The sequence below is a fragment of the Peromyscus maniculatus genome, chromosome 5 (assembly GCF_049852395.1).
Source record: "Peromyscus maniculatus bairdii isolate BWxNUB_F1_BW_parent chromosome 5, HU_Pman_BW_mat_3.1, whole genome shotgun sequence".
Classification (NCBI taxonomy): domain Eukaryota; kingdom Metazoa; phylum Chordata; class Mammalia; order Rodentia; family Cricetidae; genus Peromyscus; species Peromyscus maniculatus.
The window spans coordinates 112,246,407-112,263,630 of record NC_134856.1 but is presented as its reverse complement, the minus strand read 5'-3'; the positions used below and the strand labels follow the sequence as shown (position 1 = coordinate 112,263,630).

At 44.0% G+C, this 17,224-nt stretch overlaps 1 protein-coding gene across 2 annotated transcripts in view; it reads left to right on the top strand.

The window, feature by feature from the left end:
• The window catches only part of Exoc2 (exocyst complex component 2), a 143,001-nt gene extending 126,178 nt beyond the window's left edge, over window positions 1–16,823 (top strand). For both annotated transcript variants that reach the window (XM_042278314.2, XM_042278316.2), the window contains 5 exons: window positions 4,296–4,351; window positions 6,643–6,765; window positions 9,090–9,151; window positions 12,227–12,286; window positions 15,288–16,823. In XM_042278314.2, coding sequence (XP_042134248.1) covers window positions 4,296–4,351; window positions 6,643–6,765; window positions 9,090–9,151; window positions 12,227–12,286; window positions 15,288–15,381 — 395 coding nt within the window. In that variant the 3' untranslated portion in view covers window positions 15,382–16,823. The remainder of the gene's footprint in view (window positions 1–4,295; window positions 4,352–6,642; window positions 6,766–9,089; window positions 9,152–12,226; window positions 12,287–15,287) is intronic.
• Window positions 16,824–17,224: the final 401 nt, after the last annotated feature.

Genomic DNA, 17,224 nt, shown 5'->3' with positions numbered 1-17,224 from the left:
AACTGAGTTGTCTGAGGTCATGTGGTTAGTGATTGGAAAGTCACAATTTGGGTCCTAGATGTACTTTTTGTCACCTCAAGGAACATAAAAAGTAATTAGTCAATTGTCAATAATATTAAAATAAAGTAAAATGTGACAAGGATGGAAAACACCATTGGCCACCAGAGTAGACTGTAGTGTCTCTGCCTCTCACAGTCATCTGTCCTATAGAAATAGCCTCCTCACCAAAAATCAAATTCTGATCCTGCCCCAGGCACCAAAGCCAAGGGACCTTTGGAATCCATCCTGCTTTCCACCTCAGGAGGACAGCCATTCATTCTAGACAGTGCATATCTGCACAGCTTTCCTGAGATCTTTCTTGGGTGACATCTCTTGGCTTCTGCCTTCCTTTCCTTTCCTTTTCCTTGAAGGGAGAGATGGCAGGTTCTGTCGTTGTCCCTAAGGCCACAGGTGAGGGCCAGCCTCCCATTCCCAAGCACCGTTTGCCCACAGCATCCACGGTGTAGACACCAGTGCTCCAGATGCCTGGTCCATTCTGGGAAAGGGCACAGAGCTGCCCGGAACTGTGTGTGTCCTCCTGCCTGTCACTCACCTCTAGACTCCTTACAATGCTGAACACAGACAACTGTCACAGGCTTTTAGTTAGGAATAATGACAGGGAAAGGTGTGTATGTGTTGATGCTTGCCGTGGTCTACATGTTGGTTGAATCTGTGGACATGGTGTCTCTGGATATGGAAGCCCAACTGTACTCTTCCTTTGCCCTGTCATCAAAAAGCATGTTTGCCAGCTGCTTGCCTCCACATGATGGGTCAGGCAGACTGACTGTTTCCAAACATAGATGCTTCCTGGGCTAGCCTGTCGCTGTGACTTTTTTCTACCTCTACCTCAGTACTAGTGTTTAAACAGCTAAGAGTTTCACAAAATGAAGAGAGCAGCCAAACTCATTTACAGATTCTTTGAAACTGGTTTTCTTGGCAACCTAAAACCTTTTCATATAACTGCCTTGTATGAATTTGCTACGTGTGCTTATAGAAAAAACCAACAGCAGTAAATTATGATCAAACTTTTGGTTACTTTGTGGCCTTCTTTCTGGGATTATCAACATATTCTCCTTTAAGGGCTCAGTGCTGGATATGTACCTAGTAGTCCACCACATAAGAGAATCCCAGGAAATTTGTGTTAACAAATGAGTGAATATTTGTAGTCACTTCCTTTGTATGAATTATATAGTTAACTTTGTAATGAAAGATACTTTTTTGATATAGTGAGTTGCTCTTTGGAAAGAGAAAGCCTATGGTTCATTTATTTTTTTCAGTATTTTTTTCTTTTATTGAAAATAGATTCTTTTCTTATGCAATAAATCCTGATTATAGTTTTCCCTTCTTCTCCTCCTCCCAATTCCTCCCTTCCTCCCCCCCCCTCCATTCCCTTTCTGTCTCTCATTAGAAAAGAACAGGCTTCTAAGAGATGATAATAAAACATGACAAAATAAAATATAATAAGATGAAGCAAAAACTTTCATATCAAAGTCGAACATGGCAACCCAACAGGAGGAAAAGAGTCCCAAGAGCAGGCAAAAGAGTCAGAATATTTTTAACCTTTTTTTTTCTTTTTTCTTTTTCTTTTCTTTTTTTTTTTTTCAACAGACTTTTCACTGTGTCCTGCCTTGGCTGCCTAGATTCTAGGGTTTCAGGCATGCCCCATCCTAAGCAGCTTGGTTTTGTAATTGTTATTCCTGTAGCATATGCATTGCTTTGGGAGGTTAATATTTTGCTTTAGCAAGATCCAGCTGAGGCTGGTTACCCTGTGCAGAGGTGGTCAACATCAACTTGTCACTAGTGCCCTCACTGGCCTGACACATCGCTTAAGCAGAAGAGCTGTTTCCATCCAGCCTAAACTATCTGTCCCTTCTCTGTCCCATCATGCCCCTTAGCCCCAAAGCAGTTATTTGGTGTTTTGTGAAGAGAAGCAGTTTTTTTTTTCCCTAGTCATAGAGATAAAAACTCCAAAAATTATAGAATTTATTTTTTCAGTATTTTTTTTCTTTTATTGAAAATAGATTCTTTTCTCATGCATTTTTCCCCAGGGTTAAGGCTTCTTTTGCTATTCATGCAAAACCTGTAGTTGGGCTAACAGGAGCCTGATTTCTCTGCTGGTGTTCTTACTGTTCTCTGTCACAGCTGCATCTTTAGAATTATCTTGACTAATCCAGGGCTGTCTCTGATATGGAGTATTTTGTTGGTGATACTTAATGGTCTTGCCAGATGTTTTTCCTATCAGAGTCAGAGGGAGAGTGAATTCACAGTATACGGTCGCTGGGCATGTGACTGCCTTGCTTGAGTTGAAGTTTAATTTTTGGCGTAGTGGTCAGCACTCTAGCCCCACTCTCACTTTGCATTAAAGAGTTCTTAAAAGTGTAAAACTGCCCTGAGATTTCCAGTCATCGTCGCTGACATCTGCCTTACAGTGGCACCAACAGAGCTGGTATCACAGGACAGAGGCTGTGGGGTTTTATCTCCTACTTCCTTAGATCACCACCGGTCTCACTCTGAGGTATAGAGAGATATGAACACACAATCCCACAGATTGCCCTAGACCTCGGACAGTGACCAGAGTTTGACACCTGGTCAAACGTGCTGTCCAGAGAAGGCCTAGCTCTGCAGGCCCAGCTACTTTGACTGGAAGCAATTGCTTTGTTCTGCAAGCTAGGTATTTCACTTTCATAGGTCTCTTGTGTTCTTCTCTCTGCTTCCCTTGGATTTAACCTGTAATCCCAGCCCTCAGGAAGGGGAATCAGAGGGATCAGTTCAAGGTCATTCTTGACTGCATAGTGAGTTCAGGACCAGCTTAGACTGCACAAGATCCCGTCTCAAAACAACCAGAAAATGTTGATTACAGCTCATGGTCTGTGCATAGCCAAGCTATGGATGAGTCTGAGAGAATGCTGAAGCCTTTGTGGTTAATTCTAGAAGACAGTCTAGAATATTCCACTCCAGAAGAAAGCTGTCATTTTGGAGTTACAGGAAAAAAGCACCGTGCTTTTGCATTTTTCTTACACCATGGCAATTTCTTAAGGAGCATGGTGAACAGTAAAATATGTGTGTGGTCACCGTTAATCTTCACTGCAGTCTGGCAGAAGAGGTGCAGAATCTACACTCACTCGACACGTGGGAAGGCCTTCTCACCAAAGTCACAGCTAGAAGGGAGCTGCTTCAGAAAGCTCTGACCACATACTCTGCACCCATAATCTGGGTGCTACTGTTAACTTGAAGCTATGCTCGTTAATTCAGGACTGCATTCCGATATCTTTATTTTGTCTAGTCTTTAACCTGCCTTATAGAATCAGGTCTAATTAATTTTGTGACAGGCTTTTCCTGTGTGTAGTGGGGGTGTTTGGGCACATGGGGGAAGGGGCACACCTGTGTATCTTGTTCTCTCACTCTTTGCCTTACTCGCTTGAGTCAGAGTCTATCACTGAACCTGGAGCTAGGCTGGCATCAAGGAAGCCCCAGCGATGCTCACATCTCCACCCCAACCCCCACAGAACTGAGGTTAAAGGCCCAGCCTTGCCCAGCCTAGGGCTTTTTACATGGGTGTTTGGGTTTCAGGCATGAGTCTTCCTGCATGCATGGCCAGCACCCTTACTCACTGAGTGATCTCCACGACCTTAAGGTTTTCTTCTTTGAAGTCACTCATGGGCTGGAGAGCTGGCTCAGCAGTTTAGGGTACGCTGCTCTTGCAGAGGACCTGTTTTGGTTCCTAGCACCCATGCTATGTGGTTCACAACTCCAGTTCCAGTGGATCTGATGCCCCCTGGCCCTCTAGTCTCAGCGGGCACCGCACATTCATGGTGCACATAAACCCACATACACACAGGAAAAATAAAGTGATTCCTCAGAATCAAAACTTCATTGTGTATAATGCTGCAGTGGATGTCTAACAAGAATCATACAGACTTCAACACCCCTCTTGCCCTCTGCACGTTGTCTGAAATGCATGTGAACTACAAGGATACTTTTAAGTTTTGATTCTGAGACCAACTGATAGTAACTTCAGAGCCACCAGTGATAAGAATGAAAAAGAGTGAAAGAAAATGTCTCATTTAAGCTGTTTTGGTTTTAACCTCTCTGGAAATGTCCTTTCACCGTTTTTGATCTCCAAAGGAAATGGACAGTGATGGTGTTATTTTCAGTTTCACCTCAGATTGCTCTGGTAGTTGCATGCTGATGCTGCAGGGCAGAGCGCTGGCTGTGGATCTCCCTGAGTACTTTTCCCTCCCCCATCTTGATTTCAGGTGTCAGAAACTATTTAAAAGAAGCATTGGTGAATATGATTGCTGTGCATGCAGAGGTAAGCTGTCATTAACTGTTCCTACAAAAGCAGGTAAATGAGGGGGAAGAAAGAAAGAGAAGTGAATTCAATTATTATTCACAAGAAAGGTCTCTTTTCCCCCTCAGAATGTATCTTGGGCATGTAAGTAAAATAAAGCTCAACTTTCTTGTGTGTATGTCTGTGTGTGTGTATCTCTCTGTGTGTGCCTGTGTATATATGTCTATTTACATGTGCATCTGTGTTCATGATGTGTGAGTGTGCCTGTGTGCATGCACGTTTATATGTATGTGCATCTGTGTCAGTGTGCATGTGTGTTTGTGTGCATGTGTTTGTGTCTGTGTATGCATGTCTTTGTGTGTTCATATGTGTGTGTGTAACTTAGTCTTTTTCTGAAATTGTCCGTGTCTTCTGTAATCCTTAACACTGAAGTTAGTCAATCAGTTGTGTTGCTTCGGGGTGTGTAGATGTTGCTGCCCATGGTTCACACAAGCTGTCCCCCACAGTTATCATCTGAAGCTTCATGCTAGCATCCTCATCGGACATCCTAGGCGTGAGAGTCGCTCTTCTGAGGTTCATGGAAAACAAGCTACCACCATGGGTGCCACAGCCACTGTTGCTGCTGCGTGTTCATGCAGTGATCTCAGTCCAGTGCGGGCTCTAAGGGCGGCTCGCAGAGCGGTGGGAAGCTGGAAAATAAAGCAAGGCCAAGCCAGTTAGCACTGTGGCTCAGGTGCCCCTTAGCTTAGCTGTAGGCGTCCAGGCAGGTGCTTAGGTGGCTTTCTCCCTCTAGAAGATTTGGAGGCCTTCATGGTATCTGGAAAAATATGGATAAGGACAGTGATTTAACTCTGGCAGGGGTTGGTCTCATAGATCTCTGTAATTTTATTAAACATACTAGATAATTCTTGTGTTAGTTTCTTTTAAGATTAAAGCATTAAAAGAAATGGCTGGTGGGTAGGAATCCTGTTTGCAGAAAGCAGAAGAACTAAGAACATAAGGACTGTAAGGATTACTCCGTTCCTATCTTGATGGTTGGCTATTAGCCATTATCAATAGCTGTGAGGTTACTTAAGTATCAGCCTTTCAAGTTCCCTTTCAGTTTAGCCCACTAACCTAAAATAGAATTTCACCAGGACTGTCATTTGTAATAAAATTTTAAATTGCCAAAATTGTTTGTGTTGACACAAATGTTTAATTTACACTAGCGCCTCAGACTGGGAACAGGCAAAACTAAAAAGAGAACATGCTTTAATTGGTGAATTAGCAGGGTAAAATACTAAACCTGCAGATATAACTTCGTCAAATGTTAAAATTTGAAATAGGGTCACCAGGATGGCTCAGCAGATAAAAGTACTTGTTGCCAAGCCTGATGAATTAAGTTTGATCCCCAAAACCCATATAATGGAAGAGAGAACCAATTACCATAGGTTGTCCCCTGACCTCCACATACATGCCAAGGCGTGTGTGTGTGTGTGTGTGTGTGTGTGTGTGTGTGTGTGTGTGTGTGTTGTTGTTGTTGTTGTTGTTAAATAAAATTTAACAATGTTGTATGTCAAATAAAAAGAAATAATGTATTTATAGCACACAAAAAACTGGAATGTTTATCAATACAGTTAATGAAACTTATGTTTATTTATAAGACACAGAGTCTCACTGTGTTGCCCAAGCTGGACTCAAACTTCTGGGTTGAAACTCTTCCTGCTCACCTGTTTGAGTAGCCAGGATAGCGGGTGCACACCACTACACCAACAACCAGCTCACTTAATCTTTTAAATTGTGCAAATACTTACCCAGAGGTTTTATCCCTTTTATGAATTTTGTTTCTTATAAAGACAAAATTTTCAAAAAAAAATTTTTAGTCAACATCTGCAGTACCTTTTTTAAAAGTTGTTTTTGTCATTAATCAGTAAATGTAACCAAAGTATACATCTGGGGACTGGAGAGATGACTCAGTAGTTAAGAACACTTGCTGGGACTAGGTTTGGTCCCAGCACCACATGATGGCTCATAACCACTGGTAACTCCAGTTCCAGGAGATCCGATGCCCTCTTCTGAGCTCCATAGGCACCAGGCACACATGTGGTACACATACATATGTGTAGGCCAAACACTCACATACTACACAATAAAATAAATCTTAAAAACAAAAGTTTATGTATCTTCCATTCATAACTTTGCTTTTTCAAAATTACAGCTTAGAAAACTTAAGAGATTTGTTGTTGCTTTGTTTATTACTGTGTTTTGACAGACAGGAGTCAGGAAAAGTATATGTAATACACTGTTTCTTCTTATTCTAAACCTCCCATCAGGTGTTCACTATTTCCAAAGAACTGGTGCCACGGGTCCTGGCCAGGGTGGTCGAAGCAGTCTCCGAAGAGCTGAGCCGGCTGATGCAGTGCGTCTCATCCTTCAGCAGAAATGGAGCACTGCAGGTACCCAAATCCTCCGATTTCATAGAGATATGTGTTTTTAAAATAGGCAACTGTGTGTTAGCTGCCTGCCTTATAAACACAGCTGGCGTTTCCAGTGCCCCTGCTAATTTCAGAGGTACACACACACTGTGCAGCATGCATATATATCCACTGTGCATGCACACACATACAGACTGACACACACACTGTGTGATCTGTGCAGTTCCCAGACATCCTGTTTCAGGTATTAAAACAGAAGAAAACCTTCAAGAGTTTTATAAAACTATTTGAACACAGATCCACAGAGTCCTTCCATGTCTTTCCAAAGCATTCAATGCTGTATAGTTCAGAGGTGTAAATAGTTGTCTCCTCCTCCTCCTCCTCCCCCTCCTCCTCCTCCTCCTCCTCCTCCTCAGTGAGGTAACTGTTGTGACAACACAGTGCTCATGTAGAGGAGACAGTGGCCTCCTGCTTGTGAGCTTTCTGTGTATTGAGACAGTGAGTGTGCATTTGAAGAGGCAGTGGTGGCATGGGGGTGGAGCTTAGTGGTGTAAGGTGTGCTTGCTTGTATGGGACTCTGGAGGTTACTCCTCAGTAAAATACACATGCATGTGCGCACACACGCACTAAAAAAAGATATAGGGGCAGTTCTTCAGCTGAGAGCTGAGGAAGCTCTCTCATACATGCCCACTGCAGTTACCACTTGCAAACTTAACGTCTCTATTTAAATAAACATCACAGTTGATGACCCCAAAGGACACACTGGCACTGAGGGAGCAGACTTAGAAGAAATGGAACTTCAGCACATTTCCCATTGTTTCTGGATGTTTAGCCTGAAAGTTGTTCCACTTCAATACAGCGCTTCCCATCTTTGTGGTTTAGATTTGGGAGCAGCCCCAAACACAGGCAAGTGTTCCAGAGAGCAGCATCACAGCTCTGTGAGCACTGCCCACATTCCTGGCTGGTCCTGTAAACACATGTGCTTAGTCCGATTCCACTCTGACCAAGCTGCCTCAGACTAGGAAACTTAAGTCAAAATGGATCTACTGCTGGGCATGGTGGTCCACACCTGGAATCCCAGCTCCTCAAGAGGCCAAGACAGGAAGGTGTCAAATCAGGGTTTGTGTGGTCTGTACAGTGAGTTCAAGGCCAGCCTGGCAATTCACTAAGACTGTCTCAAGATTAAAAGGTTGGTGTGTGGCTCAGCGAGACTGATGAATGGTGCACAGCCCCTCATTGAAGCGCCGCAGTGTCTTCCAAAGCAGTGACTCTGCTGTCTATTAACAAGGCCTTTTGTTACCCCCTTGCCCTATCAACACTTGTTAAGGAACCACCCTGTGGACCTTGGCTATTGTCCCAGCTGTGGTGTCTGGTGCTGTGGGCTGTGGTCTCACTTTCCCCGTGGCATCTGTTACTGGGTGGCTGGGCTTCATTTCGATGACAGCCAGCTGATTTCCCCTTGGTTCCTTGTACTTTTGCATTTTCCCAGAAGACTTGCCGAAGCCACAAAAACTCACGCTGTTTCTTCTAAGAGCTTATAGTCCATTTTTGTCTTTATGTTTAGGTCTGCCTGTGGTCTGTTTGGAGTTATGTTAAGAGAGGTTTGGGCTTCATTCTTTCATGTGTGGATCCAGTTGTGCTGTTTCTGTTCGTTGAATGGATGTTTATGACCCTACTGGAAATCAGTTGGCTTTATTCTGCATTACTGAGCGCTGTGCCTGTCCATGTGTGGAGGCACACTGACGGGACTTAGCATAGCTTGCTGCGTGAATGTTGGAAATCAGAAAATGTGAGGCTTCCGAATCTGTTGTTGTTTTCCAACATCATTTTAGCTTTTCTGGGGCCTTTACATTTCCTTATCAATTTTAGGATTAACTTGTCAATTTGCATTTTTTTCTTAAAAGCTCATCCGTGAATTTAACAGTGATTGCATTGACTTTTTGAGCTTGGTTTTACTGGAGAAGAGACTGTACCTTAAAGAATGTAGGTGCCAGGAAGCAAGCCCAGCCACTCGGGCTAATGTTACACACACACACACACACACACACACACACACACACACACACACACACACACACACGCAAACTAAAAAGCAAATACTAGTCAGGTAGTAATTATCATGCGATATGTCCATCTCCTCCCCACACAGTCATATCTGACAGCAGGATTAAAGGACACACTGGGATGTTAGTGCTGTTCTCCGAGAGTCTTTTCACAGCCAATTGTCACCGTGTTGTTGTTCTGAGCAGCCTGGGCTGCAGTAAGCAGGCTTCAGGCCGTCTCCTCAGCTCTTGCCATCATTTGGTAACTGACACTTGTCACTCTTGCCTTTCTCCCATCTTTAGGCGAGACTTGAAATCTGTGCTCTGAGAGACACTGTAGCCATTTACCTGACCCCGGAAAGCAGGTGAGATGCCAAGTGTTGCTGCCTAGTTCTTTTTACATCAAAATGGCTTTACTCGTGTACAGACAACTTACCAGAGTGAGGTGCTCTTACGTTTGTGTTGCGATAAATCTGATGTCATCAGAGATTTTTACTAAAAATTTACAAGCCTGCAATAAGACAGTGACACTCAAGGCCACTTCTTTAGAGCACTTTATAAATGTAATTTTTTAATTCATTACTTATAAATCTTAGTCTCTTAAATAATATGGCCAAGTATGACATACTCCTTTAAAAAGAAAGACAAGGCCGGGCGGTGGTGGCGCACGCCTTTAATCCCAGCACTCGGGAGGCAGAGGCAGGCGGATCTCTGTGAGTTCGAGGCCAGCCTGGTCTACCAAGTGAGTTCCAGGAAAGGCGCAAAGCTACACAAAGAAACCCTGTCTCGAAAAAACCAAAAAAAAAAAAAAAAAAAAAAAGAAAGACAAAAAAAAAATTAAATCTTCATCAGACTTGGACAGTTTGAGTGTTGTAAATATCAGCGTAAGAGGAAGCCTGTGGTTTCTTGCAAAGTTTTGTAGTGGAAATTGATGGTAACTTTTAGCTGTTTTGAATGAAAGTCAGGATTTCCTACTATTGAGACATCAGTAGGTGAAATGAGCAGACCTACTGCCCGCGTGCTCAGAACTGTTTGCCACAGCCACAGCATTACCGGGGAAGTCAGTCTGTGCTGGGAGCACGAGGGCAGTGCGGGACCGTTCATGCATCCCCAGCCTTTGACAGCATGGCTGTCACCAGGACAGCTGAGAACATTCAGTATTTTCTTAACAGGTAGAATTATCTTCTTCCTGCTTGCCGTGGTGTACCACAAACCATTTCTGGATGATCCTATGTTCATTGTTTAAACACACCTTTTCCCAACCACTCCTTTTTCTGCCTAAAATGGTAACGTGAGTGCCTGTTTATCTCCTTGAACATAACACTTTGGAACCTAGGTTCAAGATAATACAGATTGAGTATCCTGTATTCAAAATACTCAGGGACCAAAGTATATTAAGTTTTAGATTGTGTGGGCGTGTTGGAATATTTGAGTTACATAAAGAGTTATCTTGGAGATGGAACTCAGGTCTAAACAAGGAATTTATTTATGTTTCATTACATCCATACACATGACTTAAGATAACTTAATACAGTTTCTTTTGTTTGTTTGTTTGTTTGTTTTGTTTTTCAAGACAGGGTTTCTCTGTAGCTTTGGAGCCTGTCCTAGACTAGCTCTGTAGACCAGGCTAGCCTAGAACTCACAAAGATCCACCTGCCTCTGCTTCCCGAGTGCTGGGATTACAGGTGTGCGCCACCACCGCCTGGCTTAATACAGTTTCTTTTTTCTTTTTTCTTTTCTTTTTTTTCGTTTTTCGAGACAGGGTTTCTCTGTGTAGCTTTGCGCCTTTCCTGGGACTCACTTGGTAGTCCAGGCTGGCCTCGAACTCACAGAGATCCGCCTGGCTCTGCCTCCCGAGTGCTGGGATTAAAGGCGTGCGCCACCACCGCCCGGCCCAGTTTCTTAATCATTTAATGATTGAGGGCCTGGAGAGATGGCTCAGTGGAAGAGTACTGGCAGATGAAAACCTCAGTTTGAGTCCCAGTACTTACATGGTGGCTCAAACCGTCTGCCACTCAGTCCTAGAGGATCCAGTGCCCTCTCCTGCCCTCCACACCCATCAGCCATGTATGTGGTACACAGTGTACATGCAGGCAAAATACCATGCACATAAAAGAAAATGAAAAGAAAAGTAATTTAGTGTTTAATAATGAACCTCCTATTCTATTGGTGCTTAAAACATTTTAAATCTTGGAGCACACTGGATTTCAGATTAGAGACGCCCAACCTGGGAACTCCGAGACAGACCTGTGAGGTTCATAGCATGTGTCCGGTCATCTCCTGAGCTGTCAGTGACCTACAGATATTAGATGCCCGACATTTTCATCCCCATCATCTTGTCCTGACAACAAAGGACAATGAAGCAACGTGTTCCTCTCAGTTAATCCAGCCTCATGGGAAACAGGATGTGGTAGAGGAAATAGGAAGGGACTTCTCTCTCCCTCAGGAAAGAGGAGAGCCCACTGAACATGGAAAGGCAGCCTAATATGCCAGCCGACACTGTCCCCACCCACCCACACTGCTCCTCAGCTAGGGAGAATGGAGGATTCCTAGGGGCGCTTTTATCATTCTGTGGGGACTTTCAGTCGGTTTACATGCCTTTAGGTCAAGATAACATTGTTTAGACATTCATGTCCTGGTCGATTGAAGAATATAGTTTTAATATAAGATTGAAGACTTCCCTGATCAGTAATGATTACATGTATTTCTTCAACTCCACTAGAAAATAGGCCATGAAAAGTTCAGAACTGTTCTCAGGAGCAGTAGTTATTATTAAATAAGTTCTCCAATGTGATCCTCACTCCTCTCCTTCTGATTCTCTCTCTTGAAAAAAACTAAAATACTAAATAGATAGTTTTTCAGTTCATTCATTTTACCTTTCTCATGTAAAGATACATTGTTAAAATTACATGGAAATGTCTTCCTTTCCTGTCCATGTTAATTCTGATAAGAACTAGAAACTGTCCCGTGTCCACTTTGAGAAGACATGGCTATAAGGAGACTCTGTCCTTGTCAGTTGTGACTGTCTGGGGACTGTTGTACACCCATCTCTCACTGCCCTCCTGCTTCACAGTTGCTCTAGCTATAGTTTTTTTTTTTTTTAAGTCCTCCCTCCCCCAACCCCCACCCCGTCTCTGTAGTCACAGCAGCCTCACTGCTCCCCTGAACAGCATCTTTGTATGGGTCAGACTCCACTTCCTGGCTGCGTCTCTTTGGCCTGCCCCTGAAGCCCTGCCTGTCTGCTCACCATAGCCTTTCTTTTCCTTTTTCTTTTTCTCTTGTTTTTCACTTTTACTCTTTCTCATACATCTCCACTCAGTTTACTGGCCTTCATTGGTTTTCTTTATATTTCCAATGTGCTTAAGGGTGTTTACAGTGATCCCCTAATGAATTCTGCTCAGCACTGTGGACTTCTGAGCTGATGTGCTTTTGTGTTTCAGGTCCAGTTTTAAACAGGCCCTGGAAGCCCTGCCTCAGCTTGCAAGTGGCGCGGACAAAAAGTAAGTTCTGCGTGCTCTCCTCAGTCCCTAGCTGCGCCACACAAGCTCTGCTGGCCAAGGACCCGCGAGGAGTCTGAGAGGGCCCGGGGGTAAGGGAGCGTAGGTGACCCCCGTAATGTGGCGTGCTGGGTTCCCCGTGCCTCACTCAACTTCCAAATGACAGGATCAAGTCTGTCTTTTAGGTTTGACTTTTGCTGTAAGTGGCAGGTTCAGAGAACATGAGAAAGCCATGGACTTAGTCAGCTGCAGCACTGGCTTCCACATTAAGAAGAGCGATGAGGACCGTCCTCTGACCTTGACTCCTGTAAAACCGAGTGTTAGTCAAGCTGCACACATGACACAGAACAGCTTACATACATCCGGCCTCAGCTCGGCGGAGACTGACCCTGTAGCTCTTCACCTTGTCGCCCTTCCTAAAGTCCACTTGCCTTTGCCTGGGGAAAACGCACAGTGCTGGGCTCTGTGCACAGCCCAGAGAAATGCTGTGCAGAGAAAGTGCCTGGACCAGCTGTGGTCATGAAGAGTGCCTGGGCTGGGGAGAGGAGGGCAAAGCAGCTTTCCTCAATGTGTGACCCCAGTGCAGCCCCTTGTGTGTGTCTCCACACAGACAGACAGACAGGCAGCAGACGGTGCCTCACAACACAGAACACCCTGCTTCCAGTCCGTACTTGGTTTTTGTTTGGGAATTCGTTCCAGGCCCTTTTCATTTCTTTAAAATAAAAGATAAAAATAGTCACCACTGTTCTTAATACATGAAACGTGTTTCAAAAGGATGCATCTGAGCATCAAGAACAACCAAGATTGACACTTTGAGCTGATCTGCTGTGTGTTTCAGGTCTTGTGTGCCTGTAGTGTTAGTGCTCAGGAGCAAGCGGATTGGGAGGTCTAGGCCAGGATGGTTCAACGGTTCAAACAGCTGCCGTGGAAGTCTGCTAACCTAAGCTCTGTCCACAGAGCCCATATAAAAAGGGGAGAATCAGCTTCTCCACGAGTTGTCCTCCAGCCTGCATGCATGTTCCTGTGCCCACCCCTGCCGCATGCCATGCACACATTCTCTTTCACTCAAAATAATAGTAAATATATATGTTAATTTAAATTTCTAGAATAACCTGGAAGTTATTCTAGAACTGAGAGTCTGTCTCAAAATTCCAAAAGAAAACAAAACAAAGACCCAGAAACCTAGTGTGTCTTAGATCAGGGCTGATAGACTGTGGGGATGATGTTCCAGTATTGATCATTATTCATCGTGACAGGCTCCACTGATCTTCATGGTATCAAGCACAGTTCTAGGTTCCATCTGTACTAGATGAGCTCTGAGAGTCCTTCTGGCTTTAGACATATCTAAAGTATTTCAGACTAGGCAAATGGACATGGCATGGCATTTCCATTTCCCTAGTCTGGAATACTTTAGATATGTTCATAGGGACATGGCATTCCCTAGTGGAGGTAGAACTGACTTAGGCCCTGCCATGCCCAAGTCACTACATCTGCTCACCACTATGCAGACAAAATGGAGGAGTAGAGAGACAACAATAACTGAGTTGTGTAGAGACTAAAGGAAAGGGCTGGCACCAGAGGGACGTCATAAAAGGAGTAGGGCTGCAGCCTACAGATAGGCTCAGTTTGGTAAAGGCGCTTGGTACTGGATGGTGCAAGCCATGTGACCTGAGTTCACTCCGCAGCAACATCATAAAGGTAGGAGAGAATTAACTTCACAGAGTTGATCTCCGACCTCCGCTTGTGTGATGTGGCATGCAGGCCAACCCCCCCCCCCCATGCACACAATAATAATAATAAATAAAATGAAGTGGAAAGTGTAATGAGTAGAGTGAGAGAAAGACCTGTCTCCTGGAACTGTCCCTACTGTGTGTGCTTGCTAACAGTCATAGAACTGGACAACACAAAAGAGTGGGTTTTCATTTCTCTTGATTGTTAGAGTAATTATAAAAGAGTAGACCTAAGCATTACCCTGTTTGAGGAAGGACTCTAGAGAAGGATGTAGAGAGAAAATCTAAAGAAAAATAGAGACTTGTATTACTGTGTTCTCTAAGCAGCCTCTTTCTTTTTGGTTGAGATATTTCCATTACTGATTAAGATCCCATAGACTGGCTTTTTTGGCTTTCTTCTAAACACAGCATGGCAGTCAGACCTGGCCCACCAGCTCCCTGCATATTTGCAGAGTTGCTAAGCTAGTGTGATGGCTATTCTTGGTTGTCAGCTTGACGGCCAGGGAAAGGGGAATCTCTGTTGAGGAATTGCCTCCATCACATTGGCCTGGAGCATGTCTCCGGGGCATTTTCTTGATTGCTAATTGATGTCCACTGTGTGTTGTACCATCCCTAGGCAGGTGGGCCTGGCCTCTGTAAGAAAGGTGGCTTGCTGTGGGCCTGACAGCAAGCCAATAAACAACATTCCTCTGTGATTTCTGCTCTAAACTCCTGCCTTGAGTTTCTGCCTTGGGCTCTCCAAATGATGGATGGATGTAACCTGTAATCCAAATAAATCTCTCCAAGTAGCTTTTGTTCACAGTGTTCTATCACAGCAGCAGAAAAGCAAACTAGGGAAACCACTTTATCTTAGAGTTACTATTGCTGTGATGGAACACCATGTCTGTGAGCAACTTGGGGGGAAAGGGTTTATTTGTCTTATTATTTTATGTCACTATTCATCATTGAAATCAGGGCAGGAACTCCTGTGGAGTAGGAACCTGGAAGCAGGAGCTGATGCAGAGGCCATGACGGAGTGCTGTTCACTGGCTCGCTCAACATGCTTGCTCAGCTTTCTTTCCTATAGAACCCAGGACCACCAGCCAGGGACTGCACCACCACAGTGGGCTGGGTCCTCCTCCATCAGTCAGTAATTAAGAAAACACCTTACAGGCTTACGACAGCATTTTCTCATTGAGGCTTCCTCCTCTGATGACTGGTTTGTGTCAAGTTGGCCTGCAGCTAGGTAGCACAGACCTTTGCTGTCAGAATGCTAAATCATCTCCTCCCTCCAGGTTACTAGAGGAGCTTCTCAACAAGTTCAAGAGCAGTATGCACTTGCAGCTCACCTGTTTCCAAGCTGCGTCTCCAACCATGATGAAAACATAGTGGCCTGTGGAGGAAGAGCATCCAGAGACAGCAAGTGGGAGACCGTCCGTCCTCTTCCTGTGCCAGAGGGATAGCCCGTGCCCAAACCCTCACGGTGTTTAACTTCTCTCTTTTCCCCCGAGAAAAAGATGTTGGTGGGTATTTCACTTCAGCCTGTTTAAATACCCCTATTTTAAATGTACATATAGACAAGTTTTGTTGTTACTAGCTTTGGTCCTGTAAGGCTGCATAGCATACTCTTCAAAATGGGTTTTCTTTGCTAAATGTTGCATGGTGTGAGCTTCAGGGTCTTCTCCAGAATGTTCTGGAGTGGCCCGTGGTGTGTGTGAATATGCTTCTCAGCACCCCTTCACCGCCAGTGTTGGCAATCTCCAACCCAGGTGAGGCATTTGAGAAGAGATTTATGGGCATGGCTTTGGAGCTGTGTCCTAAACCTAAAAATCATCATTTCATACAAATGCTTCTAAACCTCCTAATTTTTTAAAGAAAAATATATAGTCTACATATAATATTGTTAAATTTTGGATAATTTAATGTCCATAAATGAACTCTGAATTTTATAGTCTGACTTTAATTTTTCTCAGTGCTGAACTGTGAAGTTTCTGCTTCTCACTCGCCCTTAAGTTGATCTATCAGTGTGCAGTGGTGTAGTCAGGGCGCACAGGGACCTGCATGTAGAGGCCTTGTCACACCCACAAGCCCCGTGGAAGCCTTGTGGTCTCCTGGGCATGGCAGCACTCCTTCCCCCCGACAGGTCACTCCTCCTGCCCTTCCCAACTTGGAAGTGTCCCCTCCACAGCTGGGAAGGTGCTGCTCGTCACAGGCCGTGTTTTGTAAAGATTGGAGGTGCCCCGGGTCACCACGCATTAGCAGTGACTCCCTGCTGCCTGGCCTGCACAGTGGATTCAGGTCATGGTGACCTGCAGGGAGCTCTGTCAGCTCACTCCATCCTGTCTTCGGCTTCAGTTGTAGTTCGCTTTTCAAAATGATCTACGGATAGTGTAGACTCCTCTCTTTCAGTGGACAGAATCCTAGTTCAAGTAATTCCAGAACACAAGTGTGTACACAATATGGATTATTTGAGGTTAGTAAATGTATGTATGTTTGTTTGTTTGTCACAGTAACTGGAAATACAAATTTAATCTTTGACAAATGTGCTGATAAAGCTGATAAGTATGTGTAACATTGTCTTCTTCTCTCGGTACACTAGTATTATATCTAACATAACCAAACTAAATTTCAAAACGGAAGTACGGAATGATTTGTTATTTTAAATACTTAATAAAGACAGTACACAAAGCCAATAATCTTCCTTCTCTAAAAGATGTTATTAGTTGAAATTTTACCTCTAAGTGTCTTTACTTCAACATTTTTATTAACTCTGTAATTGTTTATATTTCTAATTTTAATATTCAAAATAAATAGTTCAGTTCTCTGTTTTATTCTATGTTTGTGTCTTCATTTATCAAATGTCTTATTAATTTCGTTAGGAATGCACCATGGACACTAAGTTACTCCATCCCAGACACTGGTTAGGATGGCCTCATAGGCAGCCCTAGCAAGAAGTAAGTGCTTCTGAGACTTTAAGGCTGGAAGGTGGCTGGAGACTCATGCTTGTACTTAGAACATTCTGGTTTCCTGGCCAGGCCTGAACTTCACCACAACCCACTTCTTCCTTCCAGATCAACACAGTTTTTGTCATCCTTCCACTGGGGCCACAGTTCAGGCATGAGGGCTGATAAAACTCCAGCAACTTCGAGCATGTAAACATTTATGGCACAGAGACTGGAGAGCAGTGGCATAAAAACCCCATACCCAAATGAGGGAGTTGAAGACAACTTCC